Here is a 25660-nt window from a genome sequence, read left to right as displayed (position 1 = left end):
ATCTAGCTTCATGGCAAGCTATATAACTGCGTACCCTTGCATTAGAGAGGCCGTTCAAATATACATTAACTTTCATTTGTAAAGATATCTGCAAATTGGATGAACGATTAGGTATCTTTGAATATAGAGATATATCCTGTATCTGATTCCTTTTACTCGATTTATTGTATTTTTAAGTATATCCTTAATTTAGTTGTATCTTAAAAACTTTTCAAAGACTGTAAATTATACAGAATATGTGTTAAATTTATTGGAATTAAATGCTAATTCTCTTCGAGATAAACGACTATGCTTCAATGTGAAGAGGAACAACTTTTCATCTGTACACCTTCCATTACACGATGGTCTATCGCTACACATCGATGTATTCCGCGACTAATACAAGAAGGTTAACGTTATTTTACAGGGCTAAGTGAAAGTCAGTAAAGTATATTTTTATAATTCATTATTTTTTATGCGCTCTCAGTGAAAAGTTTGGTTAAAAGATATTGGAGTTAAAATTTTACAGTACTCAATTACGTAAGGCTTCACCTATCAAATAACATCGATCACTTTGTTAGGCTTAAAAGTTTGAGGTAGGCTAGTGTACGTTAGGCTACAGTAGTTGTACAAATCACATAAAAACAAACAACACCGACGAAACAACACCAATGTCATTGGTTGACTGGAAAGTCAACATTTATTCATATTTTCATCTCTTGAATTTTTGTCTTGCCATAATAGCCAAGTAAACAACGATTTAGAATAAGGTGACCATATCTTTTTCAGAAAATCTGGGTCGCCTAGGCCTAGCCTACATGCATACTGAACTAAAGCCTAAAGGGGAAGGGAATTTTGAGGGTCACTCAATGTTCGGGTATTTCTATGTTATAAGGATTATGGTCAAATGTCCATGCATTTTTAGTTCGCCGCATTCAGAAACCAAAACTGGAAGGCAACTGGAAGTCTTATTATTCAACAATATAATTTGCAACATGCTTTTTTTCGTGTGTATAACATGCTATGAGTATTACATCATTCAATGATTGTTTCCATTGTCTGTGAGCCATGAATGAATATTTTCTGTGTAGTTGTAAACAACCACAGCCTAGTTTCAAGCTATTTCAACAAACGGAAGGTCAAACATGTTTAGTTGAATGTACACATGGTCTATAAACAAATTGGGAGATGTTTCCATGACAGAACATGAAATGTGGGGACATTTCAAGGGACAGGGAACAAAAAGAGTTTTCTTTGCAGCTGTTGCATGAGGTCATTATTATGCACATTACATTTGCTCAGTAAATTAATATCCTACTTTCATAATTATTTAAATTTTCTTTCAGAATTCATGTACAACAGTACGTTATGGCTGTTCCTTGGAGGATTACATGTTACATACACCAGAGATTGGGATGCACAAGGAAGCATTTCTTTCCAACCTTGGTTCCTCTTAGGAGAACTTTAATATTGAGCCCCTGCAGGACAAAATTTCATAAGTCAGAGGTGGTCAAGGATGTTGTCCTTTACAAGAACAATAGTAATATATTTTTCGGTGTTGTTGGTGCATTTGCTTGTGCTCAGATGGTCTTTTGGGGTTACTTGACACACACTGCTTTTACATCCATGAAAGATGCACATATCCTGACAGCCACTAAATATGGACCAGAGGGCCCTCCAGCAGAATTAAAAAAGTGGACCTCGTGGTCTGGGATTACTATGTCACTGTCATCTGGTAAATGGAGATATGGTGTTACACTTTTGTGCCTTGCAGCAGGTAAGAAATAATAAAGTCTGCATGTGGAAACAAAATGTGGTTACGTGCTATATACATTATGAACAAATTAGGACCAGCATTTGTGTAGCTAGGTATGGAGGTAATGGTTAACCAGAGAGCCTCCAGACTAGTGATGCCTTGCAACTATTCGACAGTTACTATATCACTGCACACGCAAGATTCTCGGGCTTTGATTTCAAGAGAGCAGCAGGGTTCGTACACCAGCATGGACCTAAGTACCAAGTATGAAATCATTTAACTCCTGCTGCACACTGACCAACTGATCAAGACTAATCTGCACAATGACTGTTTGCTGTTAAGGACTTGTGCTCATTTAGATCACTCACAAATTCATGACCACCCGATTGGTAATACACTTATTACACTGTTTGGTTTAATTCATGAACCACGGCACACAGCAGCCTGCCAGTCGGGAAACTGCCTTGCAGGTGCAATTTGGACCTTTTACTGCACAGATATTATTTAATTGCTGTAACATTCGATTCCTGCTTTAGCTTGATATATTCCAATATTTCCCTCTTTTTATTCATCCTAGGCACATCAATCTTTGCCGGGTCTTTAATGTACTCCAGGAGATCAATATCTTCCCTCATTTTACTGAAAGGCGGCAACAACCTCAGAATTGAAACTTTCGGCTTTCTCGGGCTGAAATCCTCCATGACGGTCCCCGTATCTAAAGTTTCCTGTCAGCATTCGAGACATGCGGTGTCAAGTCAACTCCCAATTAAAGTTTACGGCCATTCTTTCCACTACATTCTGGATAAGCAAGGCAAATTTCTGAACGGAAGGTTGTTCGACTACACAGCTGGAATGAAGCGAGTTCTGGTTTGACGAATACCTGATAAAATAATGAAGTCTGCTGCTCAATACGAGCAGTATGTTTAATAAATGGTTACTACTTTTTAGCTTGCAGCCAAGTTTGTAGTTATAACTCTATATGCTGTAACTCCTGTGCCGGGGTTATGATAGGGTTCACTCAGTCACCATTCATTGGTGTTACCCTTCGCTAGCAACTCTTTGCCCATACTAATGGTTAAGAGAACTAAACCCATCCCTGGTTCGTTATGAATGGATGCAATATTTTGGAAGTTCTAAGCGGATGTGTTTTGTAAGCTGCTATAATCAAAGGGCTAGGGGGGGGGGGTGTTGTCTTAATTACTTCATACTTGTTATGTGGAAAAAATGAGTACAAGACTCAGTGTCATGTTTTGCAAATAGGTCAAAGGCCATTTGAGGTCACCAGAGGTTAATGTCTGACAACCTTTCAACTTGAATAACTTCAGTAGCAAATTTCTGGTAAATTTCATACTAGATATGTGGATCAACTTAGCCATGAACCAAGACAGGTATGTGTTTACATTGTAAACACACATATATAGTGTTTACATTGTTAATCCAGGTGTAAGGCCCATACATTGGAGGAGTGGGAGGACAGAGGGGGGGGGGCCCTGGGCCTGTGCTCATCTGACCCAATGGCAAGTCTGCCTCTGTCCTTACATTTGAGAATGTCTTACAGAGTGTGAAGGAGAATCTTGTTGCTTGTGCGATTGGCAAAATATCACAATTTTGTTTACAATTTTTTTACGGAACTTCTTCGATTGAAATTAGAGTAAGATAAACTTACGCAGTGAATAAAAAGGAGCGACAACCTGAATTTTCTTTTGTATTTCATATATTTTAAACCAGTTAAATACAGGCTTACATTATGCCCTTTCCACCATTGTACCTGTACTAAATTATTAGACAAGATATGCTGTACAATAAGCATGAGTTGCGTAAATTGTCACCTTTATTGATGTCAAGTCTTGAACATCGCAAGACTGTTGCTATATCTTCAGTAGATTTTAGGAAGACTGTTAAAACCAAAAGGAATCAAAAAACAAAAACAAAGCTATACATTGATAAAAATAAAGAGACCAAAAAAAAAAAATTGAACAATTACAGCTGTTGAAAAAAGCTCAACGAAAGTTGAAATTCACAACGAGAGGGCAAAAGTTAATTAAAAAGATGATGATGATGATGATGCTTGAGTTTTTTGTAAATAAAAATTTGTTTTCTTTAAATACTTCGTAAATATGTACAGATTGTATTCCCTTTCCAAAAAAGTGGACAACAGAAACTAGTTATCCCGTATTTCTTTTTTAAAGTAGATACGATAATACCCAATTGCACCAGAGGTCCCTTTTGTAACTGCATTTATGTCCAGTCAAAAAGTCAAAAACAAGCTAAACTGAATCACAGCAAAAGTTAATTCACAGCAAACTGGATGGGGTTAATCGTTATGTCACGGCACAAAAAGAGTGGTCACACGTCACGCCAATGAATGGACCACCTTAGAAACATAAAATAAGCAATACTTTAATATATAGCAGCCACTTGTATAACAAATAGAGATATATACTGGATGTTATATTTAAATGCACACGATTGCTGATATGAAGTCGAACATACTAAGCAGCTGGTTGCATTCGTTACTATGGTAACTTAATTTTATTTTCCTGCCGGGTTTCATTCAGCTGACTACTGCGATGCTCTGTGTGAATGATACCAAGTCTGTTTTGCTCTCTCGGTTGGTATTTTTATCAAATACCATACCGAGTCATACGTACAAAGTTTCTCGGGAATCTTGTCAATCTTTCCTTTCTACATATTCCATCATTCTTTCAAGCATTATTTGTGTTTTCATTTTTTCAATTCCCACAGATGCAATTCTGTGTACGTAATGCCAAAAAATTTGAAATCACAATTGTTGAAAATATATGCAAAGTTTGTTTTGAGCAGGAACAACGAGTTAAACACTGCTGCAGAGATGGTGGCCTAGGTTTACAGCTGACCAATCTATTTGACAAGTGTATCGGTGACTTTCTCCAGATTTGAGCATCTATTTTGACGCAACCGGTACAATCTGATGCTCTCAGAGAGTTTATTTTGACTCTGCAATTTAAAAAGTTTGCCTGTCAGCACAGACAATCGCAACCATCTGCTTAGTACTTCAATTACGTTAAATGGCTAAGTCACAAATCGGAGTTTAAAACTTATGGGAGAGCAAGATGGATTACAATGAAAAGGTTTCATGAGATGGAAAATGGTGTTGTCATTACCCTTCATTTCCATCCCAAGAAATTTCAATGATGTAAACAGAACATTCAGGGATGTCGAACTGGGATTACACAATTTAAGTAACAGCCTGTGGCTAATTGACTAAACAACTAGCAAAGATTTCCTTAATCAAACATGGAAAACATAAAATTAAGAGCAAAGAGTTGGACAAAGAGATAACTATGAGGAACTTGAGGCAAAAAACCACCTTTTCCATAAGGAAAATAACGTCATAATTTTACATCGCAGCTGATTTCTACTGAGATTAAATGAGTTGGGTTGAAGCAAAGGGTGAACATATTCCTTTGAAGTTTACATATATCGCAAAATAAAACAAGATTACAAAGTTTTCGTAAAAATTAATATATAAACTAATAATGATAAAAGTATAATCATAATGATACATGTGAGATAGCTTATCAGAAGATCTCGTAGAAAAAACGTTGTATATAGGGTAAGAGATACAGGTGTTAAGATAAATTACTAGCCAATTCTCACAAATTATCGCTAAAGGAAGACCAAATATGGTGTCCCAAGTTTGTATCTTAGTCCTATATTTAGCTCTTATACTTTCTTGGCGAGTCGTTCATCGTAGTTGATATCCCTCGTTAAAACGTCTCTCTGAAGTTTCAAGGAGGAGGAGAATCTAGGGATTCACATACCTGAAATATGTTTGGCAAATTGAAGGTTGGTAAGATCCCCAAATCCTCAAAATGATGGACGAGCATACAGTATTTAATTTCAAGAGAATGAGAAGGATGAGATAAAGTGGGGGAGGGGGATAGGAGGAGTTGGGAGAAGAGGAGGAGGAGGAGGAGGAGGAGGAGGAGGAGGAGGAGGAGGAGGAGGAGGAGGAGGAGGAGTGAGTTGAAGGGAATGAGATGGATAATCAATGAGGTGATGTGTTTTATCTAAATCAACATGCAGTTAAATAACATTCCTGTCAGAAGAAACCATGCCCTAAAATGGAGAGTGTTTTGACCAAAAAACTTGGGATGAGGAGGGGATGGTAAGAAAGGGATGGTGATCTACAAGCTGGTTAGATGGTTTGTAGGAATTCATTGTTGAGTTGGTTAATGTCAGTCACAGCAAACATAAAAAATTTAAAAAAATCACAGCAAAGCTAAGCAACTTCTTTTCCATTATGTTGTCATCTCACGGCAAACCAGTACTGTTCCTTGGCAAGACCAATTTACATGTTTGCACCAGAATTTGTGTATTGCAATGAATCCTATTGCAGACTAAACAACGACCAACCTATATAACCTTTATAACCAAATAAATAACTCAAATTTAATCAAAACAATTGCTATTTTTAATTAATTAAAGTAAAAAGAAGGGGGGAAAAAAATTCCAACTAAGTAATATCAACTGCCAGTTGGCATTCAATATAACTCGCTGTCACATATATCACATGATCTGAGGGGTTTGACATTCGTTCCCATCTCCTCCCAAAACCCAACACCCCTCCCCCCACTTCCTTTACCCAACCCAACATAATTGCCAAACATATCTCAAACTCTCTGTTCAAAGTCACAAAAACATTTTTTTTTGAAAGGAAAGAAAAAGAGAGATTTAGGCTCCACATTTTGTTAAAATTATATACATAACATGGCATAATATACACTTAAAGTGGAAAGAGGCTTACATAATACGACTTTTATATTTGGTAAAATAAAGTAACAAATTGTTCTATGAGGGAAAGGGTAAAAAAGAAAGGAACGGTAATAGAGAGAGAATTTAAAAAAAAAAGACAAAAAAAAAGGTCTTAAGAGAGGAAAACACGCCCAGACTATTGCACAAACTGTCAATGAAAGTCAAAGCCCAACTTTCCCTGCCATTAAAAGGAGAATGTTTTGTTTGTTTGATTTTTTTACTCCTTCAGCTTGACTGATTTATTAAAGAAAGGTACTGTTTAAAACTGAGTTGCTTCTGAGTTAATCCTCCACTACATTATTAAAAAATCATTTGAAACAGTAACCCTGTTTACATGAGATGTGTTTTACTGATTTTGCAAATTGTAACCAACAAAAATAAAATGCTTTTCAACTTAAAAACCTGATCATTTCGATCCTACCATCACCAATATTACTGTTAAAAAAAAAAAAAAAAAAAAAAAATAGAAAATGAATAAAAAAAACTGCCCTAAGCATATGACATTAGACAATACATAAGAAATGTACCCACATGTTTTAGCGACTGGCTTCATGTTTGCTAGCAAAAATTTTATTAATAAATCAAAGTAGTCCATTATCTTGCTTTTCACTGACCTTTTAAGAATCTACCTACTGGTATGAAAGCTTCTTTTATTTTTTGGCTAAAAACGTTTAAAACTTGGCTTCAAATGCTGGCATGATAGACTTCCCTAAAGATGCAAAAGGAATTTAAAAAAAAAAAAATTTAAAGAAAATAAAATACTGATGAGGGTTTCACAACCACCGAATCATTCAGCACCCAACTATGGAAGACAGGATATTTTTTCTTTCTTTTTTTGTACTTGTGGCATTTAACCCTTAAATTTGCACCTTCAGATCAAAGCTACAATCTTTGGAAGCCTGATTTGAAGCACCACCACCACGATCGGTAAAAGTACGGTAGCATTCCTCGAAACCTAAGGGTTCGAATATATATTTATTTTAAAAAGAGGGAAAAAAATATGACGTGTCGTCACAATTCAGAGTCGTGTCAGAATAGAGGTCATTGTTTTCTGTAAGCATGCCAATTTGCTTCATTGCCAGACCTGAAAATCATTTGTAACCTTGACTCACACAACCCCAACCCACCAATTACATGTCTAATATCCATCCACTCTGCCCACAGTGAAAGTGCAACTGTCCAGAAAACAAACAAAAAACAGAATTTCTCAAGTCTGTCCGATTACTTAATTATTACGATTACAATTCTACTTACAAGTCTGTCCAATTCTAAAACTAAGAATACCATTAATATCTGTACTGGTGGTACTAAGGGTATAGTAAGGGTATGACTAAAACCAAACACAAGATTCATTCAACAAACTATGACATAACTGTTGTACACACTGGATGGTTAGGCCTTGATTTGCTTTTGCAAATACTGTAAAAAGGCATCCCCCATAGCAACACAGCGACCGATATGAATCCATGATCGAAGAATAGATCAAGAACCCAAAAATGCATCCTCTTGCAAAATACTGACCAAATTGTGAAGACAAATTTAGTGACCAGCTAAAACAGGCTTATGCTGGATATATGAGAAATACTTCTTCAAAGCATAGTGTTGTTTAAAAAAAATGTATTCCATCTCTTTCAAGTAAAAATATACTTCCAACTTGTTGTAACTTTTGTCACTTTTATCAATCTTCCCAAAAAAGTCTGCATTCATCAAATTGTAATAAATAACACAGAAGTAGTAATACTTCAGAGCTAATTGTATATTAATAATTGTTTCCTGAAATTAGCTTCAACCTGCTGGTTCTTTATAAATGCAAAATTAGCAATAATTATATACTGTCACGTCTGAATGTGTCTCTTTCCATTTTTTGGTAAAGTTGAGGTTTCGTGCTTGTTTCATTTTTGAGACTTAAAGTTTCGTCACGTTAATTTTATATGAAAATATACTTTTTCCTATTCCTGGTAAGATTTCGTCTGCAAAATTTGGTATCGAATATTCCTAAAAATTTTTAAGCAACACTAATTAACTTTAACTTTCAAATGATTAAGACTCATGTCTTTACTTGTTCCTTAGATTGGGATTGACTTGTTTTGTTAAGCGCCTACAGCAGCTACTTCTTGTTTCTGATTTGGCGCTATATAAGTCCACCATATTGTTATTATTATTATTATTATAAAGTGAATGATTTTTTGCCCGCCCAAATTTAGTACAAAGTGTGTGTGTGTATGTATATATATATCTATATCAGTTTTGACCGCAAAATGAAGTAATGGTTAACTGTGGACTGAAGGATTAAGAATAATAGATTTACAGAATAACTTGCAGCATTTCTGACATCTTTTGCACCGATGCTGCAATTTTTTCCTCTTTGCCTGTGCATGGCTCTCAAATTATTTGTGAGAAACACTCGTCCACTTGTAACTACTGAAAAATAGTCAATACCACAGAGGGTGGTACTGGTGACTGAAAAAGGATACCGTTTTTTTACAAGAGAACGTTCATCACGTATTTATATAATCACGCTGTTAGGACTTACGGGAGTGGACAGGTTCGTTTTCTACTCTAAACGATGTCTTTGGGTTTGAGCCAAAGTAAAAACTTCATCGTACTTAACCAAAGAGTATAAAATGAGTGAGGGATACATCCACGCTAACTTACGATCTCGTCTTTCAATTTCAAAATAGAGGCTATCTCCTTTCAGCTCTTCTTCGTACACCCTGACGTTTTTTTTTACACTTCGTTTCTCTCAGTTCTCACTGATCGTTGCCCCCAGTTACCTGGACACCGGTGAGAGATTGTCGATGGAGTCTTGACAGTCTTGGGTGTTTATTCCTGCTAAATTCAGTAATGCATCGGCGCCCTCTACCAGGTCTGGTTCGACATGCTTTGGTTTCTTCTTGAGACGTTTCTTCAGCGGGAGTTGTCTTTCGGATTCGCTGTCGTCCGAGCACCTCTTGTTAAAGTTACCTTTAGAGAAGACCCCGCTGTCGTTGAAGCTCTTGGATTCCGTCTGGTCCGAGTCTGAGTCCGAGTCGTCCATGCTACCGTCGCTCTCCATCTCGCAGTCCACAGGGTCGTCCTCGAGGGCCCCGATCACCACCGGGGTACACATCGTGGAGCTCAGGCTGTACGTATGGTCCATCGCGCCGTTCGGCGATGGAGTACACTTTGCTTTGAGTGCTGCAGTTGATCTGGGCGTTGAGGCTCTCCTACAGGGGTGGGGGGAGGAAGGAAAAGCAATTGTAACCAGCCGGTAATTATCACATGTAATGAAAAACAATTATGTTGTCATGGTAACCATCACACAAAATTCTCGAATTCAATTTAAAGACAATGTCATTAACTGTAAAGGCAGCCAAACTAGGAAAATATTGGCAATCTTCATAGAGCCTGCATCAAAACTCTCCACCAACAATGCGAGGCAAGTGTTACGACAATAATATACACTTTCCCTCCTTAATAGAGCAAGTGGTAACGCTGAGCTGGCTAGAGCTTTTTGTAAAGTCGGGAAAGCAGTTGTGTTCTATTTAAGCCTCACCAAAGGCAGTGGATCTTGCTGTCTAATCCAAATGTGCTGATATTAACAGTTACAAGCACTAAATCACTGCTGTATGGGGGGGAGGGGGAGGGTGAGGGGGGGATGGGAGTGTATCATTGCAGTGTAAGGATCAAAACAATTTAGATTGTGTAGTTTGATAGATGACCAAACAGGTAACGCCGACCTACGACATTGGTCCGCGAGTATACGCATCTCTCGTGGGGGGAAAACCTTGAGGTGCATTTTATGACCAAAAACACTTGGTATCTCGAATAACATCAGAACAGCTCTTAGCTATAAACTACTGTAAAATTTGACAAGTGTCAATGTTTCGATGATGTTCTCAATTCAGCTATTTTTCATCTCACTTCAGCTGTTTGTCTTTATATCAATGTTTTACCATAGAACTAAATGATTGTGTTCAAACTTTCACCAAGTCATGTGAATAGTGTAGCGTGGTGACAACTGAGCCTATATTAGCTCTTGTACATTTCTCACATTCTTTTCCAAAATTAAAACAGTGGCAGGTATGGCCAAAATGAAAAATAGCAGACTCCGATAAGCAACAATGTTTTATTTGTTTTCTATTTAGTCTCCCATACCATTCAATCACAGGGAACTGTAAGAGACCTGTTCGAAATTTTCAACGACCTGAAAGGTCACAAAATATGACCACCAGTGCCATCAAACATGCTCTGTGCACAGGAGTGCCAGGCTATAAAATATCGATATTTGGAATTTTCAAAATTGGAGTGAAGATATTATGTGGTACACTGACTGTATATATATGTTTGAATATTCGACATACCAGACTATTAAACATTATTGTTATGTTCCAGAGATGTTTATTTGGCAAGGCCAGCTGACTCTCAAAACAACAGCGTGTAAACTTTAGGAACATCAGAGAAGACATCCATGACACTTAACAGAGTTCCACAATTTCTTTCCTTATTTTTCTTTCAAACGTTATAGGAAGAACAAAAGGGAGTAACTTAAAGGAGCTTTCTGCACTGATTTTGGTAACATTTTAAAATTTTGTTAGGCACAGAAAATCCTGTAACTGTACCAATATTTTGATTAACTGACCGTCACTTCAAATAAAGTACGAGGGTATTAAAAAAATATATGGGGAAATTTCCAATTTGCTGTTGTTGGGTGTGAAAATACGTTCAAGTAAAACTGCAGCCATTTCACAACCAAGAGAAATGCTACTTTACTTCACAGAGGCTGGTAGTTTGCATATCTTTTATAGTTTTATAGTTCTTTTATAAGTAATAATCGAGTGGACACAGGCGAGTGGTGAGCAAGCATGGATTGAAGAAAAACGGAGGCAAGGTAGACGAGATGCCACTTTTCAGCTCTGTGGCGAGTGGATGAGTTAAAAGTGGCAGGTAGGAGCCTTTTGGCCCCCTTGCATATATTCAAAATGAAATCCTTAAACATAATGTACGAGAGGCAGTCGAACGTAATATAGAAAAAAAATAGTCCCACTTTCTTAAGCTAGCTCCACGATGAAAAATACAATAATGTGCTAGTTTTAGTTATGATTCAAGCCTTTTCTTAGGTCTAACATTCTGACAGGGTGGGATGAATTTATATCCACCCCCCTCCCCCCCATCTCCCTTAACCATATTTCTGAGAGACAATCATGCATAGCCTTTACCTCCTCCTTCCTTTTGTACTATTTCAGATTTTGCACTTTTTCCTTTCCCTCCATCCATCCCTCCCTCCTCAATCCCTCCCTCCCATATTCCCAATTCCTCCAATCTCCTTTTTCAAAGTCTCCAATGAAACGGAAGCAAGACTCACTTTGGTTTGTAGTCGCAGAGAGCTGTTTCAGCCAAGTCGGCCAAGGTGGCCTTACAATGCGGTTGCTCCGGTTTGGCCTGCAGTGGAGCTGCTCCGTTGTTGACCGTGTACGAGTGAAGCGGTTGCAGACCTTCCCGTTTCAACTTGACCACTGGAATGAGAGAGAGAGGAGCAGTGGTGGTTAATATACGGCACACAGAATGAATATGTAATGCAAAACAAATGTAATGGGACTGCTTTACACACAAGAGTTTCCCCCAACAAACAAGAGATGTTAATATTGGAGGAAGGACACAAATACACATTTCATTAGACTGTGAATGCAATGTAATTGCATGTATCAGCATGAACATGGCACGGAGGGAAACAAAACAGGAAGTAAGCCTTCTTGATTGTAGAGAAGTCTATTGCACTTAACAAGAGTGTGTACGGTTGTTAAGTGGAAAGTGTTTTGTATTTTCAACACTTGTTAGAGTATGTCAGTGGGGCCATATTTCAATAAAAACACAGAATTAGTTTCAAACACGTCAAAACCTTTTCACACTGTTCTAGTTTTTTACGAATCAACAGACACACATTTGCTGAGCCAAAAGTGAAGTACCTGGAGAGTTATCGAAAGCAAACAAACTAGTGCCTTGGTTGGTCAGAAATGTTATAAATAGCACAATAATTCCAGGTAAGGGAGATCTACAAGCTGTTCAGGTACTTGTTGAGTTTTACTGAATTCTGCCCACTGACAATTTAACGGAGATTATAATTTATTATACTTCCAGCCAAAGATGTAAATGTAGTGTTTTGTATTCGGGCAACATTTTTTTTTGCAATTATCCTAATCCTATGACAGATATTAATCAAAACCTTGCAGAACTAAAATGCAGAATTCTGAAGACATTACCATCTCAATTAATTAACAGTACTACTAGTATCATGATTACCACCAGAGAACTATAGTTGAATGGACATGTATACACTTTATATACCCACCAGATTTTTTCAAATTTTTCAAGACAGACAAAAATTATTTTGGCAGCTGAGAATGTTTATATTAATAAACCCCTCAAAACCTGAAATGTACACAAATTTATGAGATTTTTTTTTTAATATGCAATTCTGACACATGGCAAGCTTAAATTCCACATCATATTTACTCAACCACAATTTATTTTGCCAGAAAATAAAAATCGTAAACAAGTATCTGAATTATTTACTCTTCATAGGTGAAAGCAGGAGAGGAGAATAATTCCTGATTAAATTTAAGATTTACGACACTGTTGCCTCAGATAATGGCAGTAGGATTCTATTTGTTTAGACAAGACTAGCCAGCTATGCACATACACAGATTCTGAATGCTTACACTATTATCGTTTCCATCTTTCCCATTGCTAACGATCCTGAATAAAGTACGTTCACACTAATTCGTGACGGCGAATGTGTAACTACTGCACCATGCATCCAATCTTTTAAATAAACGACAGTGTCTACCCCCCCCCCCCCCCTCACCCTGATGCATTTCTTTAAGCTATCGAAGAGAACACATGGACAGCTATTTTAGGATTAAATCGCAGAGATCGTTGGACCATGCATTAATTGGATTAATGCATGCATTAATAATACCTCTGGTATGTTATTTTACGGTATCTGTGTACTTAGGCCAAGATTCCCTGTCACATGACTAGAATGATGAGAGAGACGCCGTTACGTACGAAACATGGACTTTCTGACAATTCTCTGACGCTGTCCTCTCACCCTGTGAAGTGAAGCTGTTTTCCCCCCACCCCACCAACCAATCAGGAGAGATTATTGGCTGCATCTGCAAAATGCTTCGATGCAATGAGCCATGTCTGATACCATATCGAAGGGATTTCACAAGAAATTCCGCTGATTATTCCTAACCATAAATTGCTTTGAACTTGTCCATTGTCCCATCCAGTTTTCCAGTCGGTCAAACTTCAGTCAAACGTCAGTCAGTCAAACTTCCCAGTCACTTTTTCGTTATTAATTTTACATGTTTTTCCATTATTCACTTTACATATATCTGATCTTGTAACTTACGTTGCTCAACTCTCTTCTCGGGTGGTGTTCTGAACATCATCATTGTCGCTGCAGCATCGACTTCCATATCTGAAGAGAGAGGCGTGCAAAAAAGACGTTACGGACTGACCGAAGGCAGAGTCGACGATTATATTTGCAACAGAACAGATAAAAAAAATTCTTTTAAAGAAAGGGCTAGATTTCATATTCTTTCAGGCAAACATGATGCTGGAAGTCACCCGTGTGATTCACAATATTGATCCATCGATAGACAGGTTTAATATATTTGTCGGAATAGCTTCATTTTCCCTTAGCTGTATGAAATACAACAAAATGCACCCAAGGATAAAATTTGAAAACCAATTGTCCTTGACAATTTTGTGAATACATTCTTAGACGTTATTTAGAAACGTTGTAGCAAACACGAATATTAGGTCTCTTAATGCCCCATTACGTAGTTGATCTTGGCAGTCTAAGAATCTTGTTTCGGTTAATATTGTATAGTAACTACTCACACAAATCCACCAAAATGTTAGCTCACTGATCAGATACAAAATTCAAACAAAAAAATCATAAATATCCTTGTGCATCCGAGACATTAATCTGACATATGTGCAGGCAACTGTTTCGACCTCAATACGCAATATTAAAGAAACAATGTAGCCTACACAGGGAAAATGTTTTGCAGAGTTAGGGATCCGTTTAAATTCCTGTTTATAATGGAATTCTTAATGAAAGTTCATGGACACTCCCCTTCACTATCTCTCAGACACACTTCCCTTTTGACCAGTTTGCAACTAACCTACAGCCCTTCTTGGTCTTCTTTTTTATGTTTTCTCATGACGAGTTTCAGCCTCTCTATAAGAGTCAAAGGCTACTTGTGGAACATGGTTGTGAAAATCATAAGCTGTGACATTTCAAAACATGAATCTCTGCTCAAAAAAGTGAGCCACTACCGTTCAATTTTCAAAGGGTTTTTGGATGATAACTACCCGTTTTGTTCACAGGAGTCTCCCTGGAGACATAATATGGCTCCCTTCTCATGACTGTTTCTTCTCTACAATCTTCACTTTGCTGGACTCACAGTTAACACTGCTTTGGTAACACTGTGATAGCCCCCAGTCATTTTCACTACTAATAAAGTTCTTGCAACAAGTTAGTAATTTCAAATGTTGTGTGACACTGAGAGTCAGTCAGGTATCAACTGTACGGTACACACTACTGTAGTTTAAAAATCATCTAAATTGATTGGCCCTTCTAAGCAAAGTTCCCCCCTCCCTCTCTTTCTCCTCCACCACAACAACTCCAATCATTCAATTACAACAGCTACACCAACACAAACTGATTGGCTCTTCTATGCAAAGTTCCCCCTCCCTCTCTTTCTCCTTCTCCACAACAACACCAATCATTCAATTACAACAGTTACACCAACACAAATTGATTGGCCCTTCTAAGCAAAGTTCCCCCTCCCTCTCTTTCTCCACAACAACACCAATCATTCAATTACAACAGCTACACCAACACCCCTTAATGGATATCAGTATTGCCACAAAATATGCTAGAAATCAGATAATGGTCACCCACGAGACAAATCTCAACCAGCATTTTACTGCCACTCAAAATGTAGTTTATCCACACTGGACATTTTATAGTCTATTTTTACAACAATCATGAATGTCTGGGGAAAAAAAGTAGAGAATCTACAGAACCTCCAGGGAAATGCTTGTGAAAACTTCCTGCAAATTTGTTAGTGTGCATAAATTTGGGACCCAACAAAGATGACATTTTGAGGATGCACATTTTAATTGATGTTGATGAATTAATCCTTAAACAACATTTCTTCCCTATAGCTACTTACAGATTTTATCAACAGTCATGGAATCTTCTGAAAACTAGTGATAAATTTCACCATGGGTATAAAAAAAATATATAAATAAATCTTGACCCAGTTATATGCATGTAAAAAAATTCAATACATTGCACAATAAAAACAACAAAGCAAAAATATGTACCTAGATATGTCAATACATCCAGCAGATGCACCCAGCATATGTCAGAATCTATTTCTCTTTGTGTGCGCATGTGCTTTGTTCTTGTAGTAACAGACACTCAAATACCTCGCAAACAAAGAAATCCACCTAATCGAAGAGGATACGACCTATATATATATCTATTCCCCTCCCATGCTCTTACCTGTTCCCACACCCGCTGCATTGATGCTGCTGAAACGGTAGTTGGAGGCTCCGCTCAGCAGGTTCTCCACCAGATGAATATGAGCTGAAGAGGAAAAATGAAAACACTTGTCAATGCTCATGTCTATCATACTTATACCCGGCTCAGCAGGCCCTAATAAAAAAATATGAAAAATGATTACCCAGGTGCATATTTTTGCTACTTGTTCCTGCACCATGACCTGCAATTTTTTATTCCAGTCTACTCTTTTCCTTTCTTTCCTTCTATCTTTTCTCCTCTTTTTTCTCATTTTTTCTTTTTTTTTCTCTCATTTTTTCGGGCATAAACAGTAGTTTACAAACTCTGGCCATTGATGAAAGGCACATATTTTGTATGTTGTGGATAATTAACGTTGAACTGACCTTGAGGCTACCCATGGGACCCTTATACAGGTTTCGAGCTTAGGGAAAAGGGGAGGGGGAAAGGGACAGGAGCTGAACCAATATTTTGGTGGTGTTGAAATTGCCATTGTTGTGAAATTTATTGGGGGTGCCTCGTCCTCTCCCGCGGCCCCCTACCCCGGGCACACTGTTACAACGTTACCACTTAATTCCGTGACTGTCTGTTTAATTTGCTATGAAAACTTATGGAGGGAGGATGGAGGCTAATTATATATAAATCACTTTATAGAGCAAGCATTTATGCCTCTTCAATTTGTAAACATGTCAACAGAGACAGGACAGACGACCAACACGCCGACAGCGAAAAAAGCAACTTTTCTCATAGTTTCTGGATGACCTGAGGTCATTTTACATCAATACATAGCCTGGGAGGGAATTGGGATAGATTCTTTCCTGTCCCACCACCCGACCCAAAGCACTGCCAGCAGATACACTAATGTTTCTGATGAATTGTCCTACTGTATAGCATTGTCACTTCATAAACAATCCTCTGCAATTTTTTCCAAACAAAAGATTTTAATCAAGATCAAATTAACAAGAATGTCAAATTTTAAAAGTATTGTACTTGATAAAACTAATCTCTAAAAAAATTTGCTAACTTCTCACTACTCCATTCTGGGAATATGTTTGGTTCCTCCTCCCCCAACACCCCCCCCATCCCCCTGCCCCATGATGCCTGTGCAGCTTGCTGTCTACCAGTTGCAGATGACTTTTCCCCACTAGTGTAGCCAGAATTACCCACAATGGAGAGAGGTACTGACAATAGAAACTAACACTCCATTTACGATACCGCCACCAACTGATGTTAACCTAACTGAATCTGAAGTAATCTCTGCTGTGATCAGGTCCACCAGTAAACAGATGACAATTTGTCATAAACAAGCTTGGCATTCCATCCATCAGTTTGACCTACACAGATATATGTCTATACTGTGCAACAGCACAAAACTGATTCAGGAGTGCACAATTTTAACATTCCTACCCTGAAATCTACAGTGTGCAAAAGTTACACCATGTTCATTGGACATGTATAGTATAAACACACATGTTCATTAGACATGTACAGTATATCGCTATGTTCATTAGACATGTACAGTATATACACCATGTTACACTATGTTCATTAGACATGTGCAGTATATACTATGTTCATTAGACATGTACAGTATATACACTATGTTACACTATGTTCATTAGACATGTACAGTATATACTATGTTCATTAGACATGTACAGTATATACACTATGTTACACTATGTTCATTAGACATGTTCAGTATATATACACTATGTTACACTATGTTCATTAGCCATGTACAGTATATACACTATGTTACACTATGTTCATTAGACATGTGCAGTATATACACTATGTTCATTACATATGTACAGTATATACACTATGTTACACTATGTTCATTAGACATGTACAGTATATACACTATGTTACTCTATGTTCATTAGACATGTACAGTATATACACTATGTTACACTATGTTCACTAGACATGTACAGCATATACACTATGTTACACTATGTTCATTAGACAAGTACAGCATACACTATGTTACGCTATGTTCATTAGATATGTACAGCATACACTATGTTGATTAGACATGTACAGTATATACACTATGTTACACTATGTTCATTAGACATGTACAGTATATACACTATGTTCTTTAGACATGTACAGTATATACACTATGTTACACTATGTTCATTAGACATGTACAGTATATACACTATGTTCATTAGACATGTACAGTATATACACTATGTTCATTAGACATGTACAGTATATACACTATGTTACACTATGTTCATTAGACATGTACAGTATATACACTATGTTACACTATGTTGATTAGACATGTACAGTATATACACTATTTTTAATAGAAAGATAAAGTGCAACTCAAAAATTCTTTAAAGTTGATCCCAATTTTCATCAAAGCGACAGATTCAACAATTTTAACCATCTCGCAGAAAGTCAACCATATCACACAAATTGGCATTTGAGTGTGTAACATGCGAAAAATAGAAAACATTTCAATCACTTTCAAGACACTAATTTAAAGCAAAAAAATCATATTTCAAACTTCTCTGTCAGAAATGTAAGCAACAAATATTCAAATGTGGTCACAATTGACATATTCTAAGCAATCATTGAGGTAAAAAAGGGTAAAAATACTTCACCATTCCCTCTTTTCTTCGGCAAATGCAAATGCCCACCCACCCACCCATTCCCTCCCCCATCCTTCCATAGTTTACACGTTGACAAGTGTAACATTCTAAACCACGAAGAAACAAGTCTGTCGATCTCATGTTGCTTTCTGCTGAATGTCTCTGTTTTGTATCCAAAATCCTCACTCTTGTTATGTGACTTTAAATATGCAATTTTTAATACACCTTTTATTTGTCTGAATATAATTTATAAACCGGCAATCATACCAGCGAGTTCTCCACATAGCCATCAATTCCTGCATTTGTTTTGTTTTGGGGAGTTTTTCAGTCTTGGGTTTTTTATTTCCTTCTTTCTTTTAAATATATTCATATGTATATTTAACATTGCTATTATCTTGACCAGATTGCACTTTAGTACCACGGCTCATAACATAAATTTGCAATGTCGCAAGAAAAATGTTGAAATACTAGCGGAAAAAATATAAACTGTCGGTTACCAGGCAACAGAGAATCCTACTCGAGTGTATTTGAAGTGTCTCCTGCAATGGCAGAGTACAGAGTAAACAATAAAAATATGTAATGACAGGCGGCCGAGATGTAGCAACCGTTTGGGGCAATCGTACAGCGCAATGCATGTGCAGTGTTCTCAAATTTAAAATGGCGAATATTCCGAATATTCCAAATATTCCGTTGTCACTCATTTTTTTCCCCCATAATTTTCTTTCAAATTACGTTCTTTTTTTCTTTCTTTCTTTCATTCTTTTCTTTTATTCTTACTGGTCTTCTGTCAACTTCAAATTCTGCACCTAAGATATAAAACGGCAATGAAATTGCTAATTTCTCTGGGCGATTATGGACAGTTTGGACGGGAACTCACCTGGAAGGGGTACATCACTACCGTACGCTGATTGAATTATGGGTAACCTATTGGCAGGATTGCTGGTGGTGAGAAATTGTAAAAGAGAACAATTATGTGAACCAGAGGAAAAATCAAACCACTTTCAGTACAATGTAATTGACAGTTGATATTTTACACCACAGGAGGATCATGGTTTAACATAAAAAAACGACATAGCTAAATAGTCTCGCGTCCTTACATACAAAACCAAATTCTTTTGATGTTCGAGCAAAGTAGAAACTGTACAGAATTTCTCAATCTGGCAAAGGGAGCCTAGCCTGTCCCTTCCCCCTCACCCAAACTCCCCTCTCCCCCTTCCCCCTCCCCCACCACACACATGCTTTCCTCCAAAAAGTTCCATTATTAGGCCAATTTGTAAATTACTGCAAATAAATACAGATTTATAATTATGAAAGCCTTTTAGTCTGCTTTCACTATGAAATGTTTTCACAGATTCTAATTCAAACAGAAATAGAGAACTCAAAACTGACGAAGAATTTTTTTGACAAAAAGTAGTTAACTCTGTTGCTCACTCCCTTAGCAACCATTCCATGCAACTCAACGGCATCCATCCAACCATCGATCAAAGCGATTTCGCCATCTACAATTCAGTCTGGGTCCATGAAATATGAACATGCCTTTACACGAACAATCCCACAGAAAATGTGGCTGGCTAACATAATAATGTAACATGAAAACCATTATAACACGTTAATACATCAATTTCAAAGATGAACATTTTACATACATGAATGATCAAAGGCAATTAGCTGCTGACAATGCTAAGTACTAAGATTCCTAATTGCATTCGATTCTACGTAATAAAGACAGCAATTGGAGATCTCTTATAGGCCAGAATTAATGTCGAAAGAGCAATAATGTTTTGTATCAACAAACTAGAGTTGAACAATACAACCCACCTTTCTATGATCTAATTGTACCAACAAAAGTCAAGGCTTGTAAATTGTAAAAAACAAAAACCCATTTTTGTACATTCACTTTTTTAAGGAATATCTAATTTCCTCAAAACACTGTGTTCATGTTGTACAACCATACCTCAGGCATATATAGGACTTTAATACTTAAGCTTGTGTGTCATACAAGAAATATATTCCACATTGGCAAAAAGTGCATGTTAATAATGTGTAAACTACACCGATCTGGCTCCAAACCAAACTGGAGACACATTTCAACCATAGGACCACGCACAATAAAGTCCAATTACATTCGGCAAAAAAGTGCATCTGGTCCGACCCGTGGGACCACTTGAGTCCTTGCCTTGAGTTTGAAGATTATGATGTTCAGATTTTTTCTACCAATTCAAAGCTTGTAAGCAAGGACAGATCATTATGTAAAATTAAAACCACAGAGACAAAAGAGTGATTATATGACATGCTACGTGTACCTATCAAGTACACTGACACATCAATATAATCACAATGATAGTGTACAAGTATTATCTATATACTGTACATGTATTTTAAGTACACATAAGGAAACCCACACATTAAAAGTTCAACTACGACACTAAGCCAATAATTTGAACCTTTCAACTCTACCAAAAGTATTTCAAATGAACTTACTTTGGTTTGATGCCAACCAGATTTTTTTTTAATTTACTTTAATATTTCTTTTAGTTAGTCTTGGTCTGGCTGAATAAGTGTTTCATATATAACTACTACAGTACCAGGAAATTCTTGGAAAGGTATTTATAATATCGGGTACCTGTAGATATGATTCTAATTTCAAGTACATTCAATAATAAAGGATATCACATAGATTTATATATCTCCTCTCTATACGGTAGTTCCTTTTTGCGGAATTTATTCGACTACAAACAAGGTTTTAGCATTTTATTACCGTACAAGGAGGCACAAAAACCATCTAGCTGTAACATTTAAGGGTCACATCTATCGCCCCTACTGTACCTTGTTGCAGTATGCTGAAAATTGCTGAAACTTTTTTTTTTCTTCAAAAGTACATCCCCAGAGATAATGAGATTCTATATCACCCAAAGACAAAAATTTTAGCATATTTGCAACAGTGGAAAGTCATTGTTGCAGTTTGAGCATGCAGGTATTAAGTGACCATTATTTGATGTTCTAGCATGTTTTAGGAGTCATACCACCGATGACCTCTAAAAATGTAGAAACCCTCATCGAGAAAACATCTGTACTTACTATGCGATGTGAGACAAAGGACCTCCTTGTAGTCCATGGGGTGCATATGGTAAGACGTGGTGATAAGGATGGAACGGTGTCTTGCGTAGTGCTTGCAGCAGGTTGGGTCGGTAGTCTGGGTCCACGCACCAGAGGGATCCTTTGCCGAGGGTCTGCTTAAAAATTGGAGAAGAAGAAAGAAAAAAAACCTTTGCTAACATTTGTTACTGCGACAGAAATGTGATGACTCTATCATTTTTTTCTTTTTTATCATATCGTGTAACCTTTAAAATTATATTTTTTAAGATTCATGGCAATGTAGTCAAATTTGATTTTGGTTTTCTTTCTTTTCTTCGTCCTCTTAACCCCCCTCCCACCACCTCCCCCTTCCCCATACACAGACATCTTTAGTTCCCAGGTTGACTTGAAAATGAAATTTTTAAAGAAACTTTCCAACCAGGTTCAACATTAGGCAGATTCCCTAACATCCCCCCTTTTTCTCCTCCTCCTACCCCCCTCCCCCCGGCCGCAACTCCCCTTTCTACTATTTGATTATAGCTATCCATTTCTAAAAATTAAATAAGGATTTTTTTTCCCTTTTATATATAGTCATACTGGTGAAATGTGCATGTTATGAAGTACTAGATTTTCCCCTAAAGATTTACTGATCATTCACTGTGTCAACAACACCAAATTTGTTTTTGCAACAGAGAAGGAACTGATTGTCCCACACCCAATCTGCAGCAGACTTGAGCAAGCCTAGGCTGTACAGTTTGCACCATCAATATAGCTGGATCTGCCTTAGTACTACAGTGATATACCTACAGTATGGTAGGCATATTAATGTACATCCCATTGTTTGCATTCGTTTATATATAGCCCCAGTTGTATTCTCCACAGGTGTTCAAAAATGTAAACACATCCATACAAAAGAAAAAGGAAGTATCATTAATAATTTATTATCCTTGTTCAATGATTTCTTTTGTTGTTCTTTTCTTTCCTTTCCTTCCTTTTACTTTATATTATATTATTTTTAACCATACAGCAAAAGTGCATTAGGTTTTTGCTTGTTCGTAGATTGCTTTACATTATGCGACATCGATACAAATTTATGCAAAGTAAGAAGCTTTGTTGCTGACTGCATCTCTGTCTATTGTTTAAATGAGTAAATTTACAATTGATCGACAAAAATAATTACTTAACCCTACAACAAAGTCCTATACAAAATTTATGTCCCAAAAGGAGTAATATGAACAATTAAAGCTGAGGGCGGATGGAAGGAATATCTAATGATCAATTGAGATGTCTATGACAGACATTAATTACATTTTCAGACATTTTTCAAAAAAAAAGAAAAAAAGTAAAACTAAAGGATAGAGATGCCTGGCTATCCAGACTATTTTAAAACACTGTTTAAATTTGGAAGCATCAAAAAGTGTCTACTTTTTACTACTAAAAACTCCTCTTGTAATTAATTGCATTCAATCCTTGGAAGAAAGAAAGAAAAAAGTTTGGAAAAATTTGATCAGTGGCAAATCCGTCATCACTGCTGGTAATAATAACTGCCTACTGGCCTGTACTGTTCCACCCTGATGCCCAAAAGCATTAAGTGGCAGGATGCCAGCAAATTCCGGGGAGTTGCTTAGCGACTACATTCCCATGCACCTGTTACTAGGCAACAGCTGACAACATCACCATGGCAACTCCATAAGGAAGCTGTTGACCTCATAGGCAGGAGAATTATTGAGAAGAAGGTTTCACTTCCATTGCTGCTGCTGTTGCTGTTGCTACTGCAGTGTATATATATATATATGTATATGTGTATATCTATATATATATATGAGTCTATACGACGTCGTACTCATGTGCTCTATAGGTGTTGAGTTCTAGTACATGGAGGCAAGCTCCAATATCGGATTAATTAGGGAGCGATGGCTTTGCATCACTGAATCTAGTTACAGTTGCTTGCATGAGTAGCCACACTGCCAATAAACTTGTTCTTCTTCGTGTCAAAGCTCCCTCCCATGGATTTATTCTAATATCGGAGTCAGATTTAAACTAATCCATATAGGTGAGAATCATGGTCACAAAATAAGTCACAAATAATAAGTAGGTAATTTTGAAATTGACACCGTCATAATACACAGTTAGTCTCTCATTCCCCATGAAATATATCCAGCAAGGTGATGACCACAGATGGTAATAGTATCACACAGATAAACTGGACTTTTCTCTTTATCAGATTGTATTCAATTGCCCAAACAGTATTGTTGGTTGTCCATCATAGGATTGAAACATCAATGGAGTGGGGGGGGGGGGGTACTGTATGCCTGAGTGATTCTAATTGTAAATAAGCTTGTCATCACTCAGATAAACCACAAGGATGAAGAAGAGGATGGAAAGTCAGTTTTTAATAGCCAGAAGAGTCACCATAGAGAGAAATTGCATTGGATAGGTCCCAAATTATTGGAAAGCTTTATTTTTTTTGATTGTTTGTTTCTTTTGTTGAGACTGAACCTCTACCGCTGTATCATCACATACAATCTAGTGGACTTTGGTCAAGCTTATGAGAAAATATTAGTATTAATTGGTCAAAATCAGTCCATCGACCAACGCATGGATCACATTATCACATTAGATGAACTGCACATTTCCATCGGGTGTGACGTACTTTGATAGAAATCTGTCCTTTTGGTGCTATGATCCACACATCCATAACAATATGGAAGACTTAAAAATTCTTTCAATTAATTTTCTCAACTATTCAAAAAACAATGTTCTTAATCAGATGATGTACTCGTTTGAAGAGATTAAACTACATTCTCTTATGAAACAAAACCACGCTCCCTCAGTTCACTCAAAATGAAATTCAATATATGGATATGTATATAAATTCCAGGCATTCAGTGTGTGGTCTTTGATGACATCCAGGTTTATCACCAAACTGCAAAAGCTATAAAATGCCAAATAGCGATATATCAAATTAACTGCTCCTCATCAACCATTTAGACTTCAAATTATCTCAAAACTAAAATTATGCGTTGTACCGGCTTGACAGATTGTAACATTCAAATCAACTACCACCCCCACTATACATTATACATACTATGTAATTTATGTATGCCAAGGCAAGTGGTGCATGAACAAATTGCCTTTCAACATTTGAAAGTTCACATAATATTGCTGTTTAATGATATTCAGCAAATACCTCCCTATACCCCCCCCCCCCCACACTCCCCCAAACACTTTTCAAGAAAACAAAGACAAGTAGATTCCTCATCTCAAGATTATACCTGCAGTTAAATTGTAAATCAATGGGATATAAAATGGAAGGGTGAAGACATGAAATGTGAAGGCCTACAGGTCCCCCTACCCAACATGCAAGCTATTGGTACGCCGCACACAAATTCAGCTGAAACTGTCCATTTGTAAACTTAGTCATCCAACACTGTGGATCATACTATCTTCCCTCTATTAATTGGGTGGGGGGGGGGGGGTTCTTGCATAATTCCAAACAAAATTGGGCTCTCATACCTGTGTGTATATCAATCCTGTGGGTGAAATACACACAGTTACAAGTTACTATATTGTCACTTTCACTAGTCTGAAATAGAATTTTATTTTTCATGAATTCTATTTACCTTTCTATACCGACAGATTGAAAATACTATCCAGATTCTATGTACAAAAACTTCTTTCCATGCACATGCGCCGCAATTTGGGCCATTTTGCATACCAGAAATTTCAAGGTTTTTTGTTAATATTTTTTTTTATAAATATTCCCTAAAGAATGAATGCTCTAACTTCCATCTTAAACCAAGTCTAGCCCAAATGTTAAAGTACAAGATTCTGATGTTTTGATCCTGGCTTTGTTCA

General features: G+C 37.0%; 2 protein-coding genes across 9 annotated transcripts in view; one reads left to right on the top strand and one right to left on the bottom strand.

The window, feature by feature from the left end:
* Positions 1-148: 148 nt before the first annotated feature.
* LOC139970814 (transmembrane protein 223-like) lies at positions 149-3689 on the top strand. 3 transcript variants are annotated; one of them, XM_071976832.1, is made up of 3 exons: positions 149-427; positions 1326-1756; positions 2313-3689. In XM_071976832.1, the coding sequence occupies exons 2-3, from the start codon at positions 1348-1350 to the stop codon at positions 2606-2608; spliced, it is 705 nt and encodes a 234-aa protein (XP_071832933.1). In that variant the 5' UTR covers positions 149-427; positions 1326-1347; the 3' UTR covers positions 2609-3689. The 3 variants fall into 3 exon arrangements, with proteins under 3 accessions (XP_071832933.1, XP_071832932.1, XP_071832934.1); XM_071976831.1 differs by having other exon boundaries at positions 159-418; XM_071976833.1 differs by lacking the exon at positions 149-427 and adding an exon at positions 474-671.
* A 657-nt stretch (positions 3690-4346) lies between these two features.
* LOC139970813 (uncharacterized) overlaps positions 4347-25660 on the bottom strand; it is a 63441-nt gene continuing 42127 nt past the window's right edge. For 5 of the 6 annotated variants that reach the window (XM_071976827.1, XM_071976828.1, XM_071976829.1 and 2 more), the window contains exons 3-8: positions 21806-21960; positions 19605-19666; positions 16101-16184; positions 13929-13997; positions 11877-12027; positions 4347-9738 (exon numbers count right to left, since the gene is read on the bottom strand). In XM_071976827.1, the coding sequence (XP_071832928.1) occupies positions 9303-9738; positions 11877-12027; positions 13929-13997; positions 16101-16184; positions 19605-19666; positions 21806-21960 (957 nt within the window). In that variant the 3' untranslated portion in view covers positions 4347-9302. The remainder of the gene's footprint in view (positions 9739-11876; positions 12028-13928; positions 13998-16100; positions 16185-19604; positions 19667-21805; positions 21961-25660) is intronic. The other variant, XM_071976830.1, reaches the window with a different exon arrangement.

Source organism: Apostichopus japonicus, chromosome 8, assembly GCF_037975245.1.
Source record: "Apostichopus japonicus isolate 1M-3 chromosome 8, ASM3797524v1, whole genome shotgun sequence".
Taxonomy (NCBI): domain Eukaryota; kingdom Metazoa; phylum Echinodermata; class Holothuroidea; order Aspidochirotida; family Stichopodidae; genus Apostichopus; species Apostichopus japonicus.
Note: the sequence above shows the minus strand (reverse complement) of the source record. Positions and strands in the feature narration are given on the sequence as shown.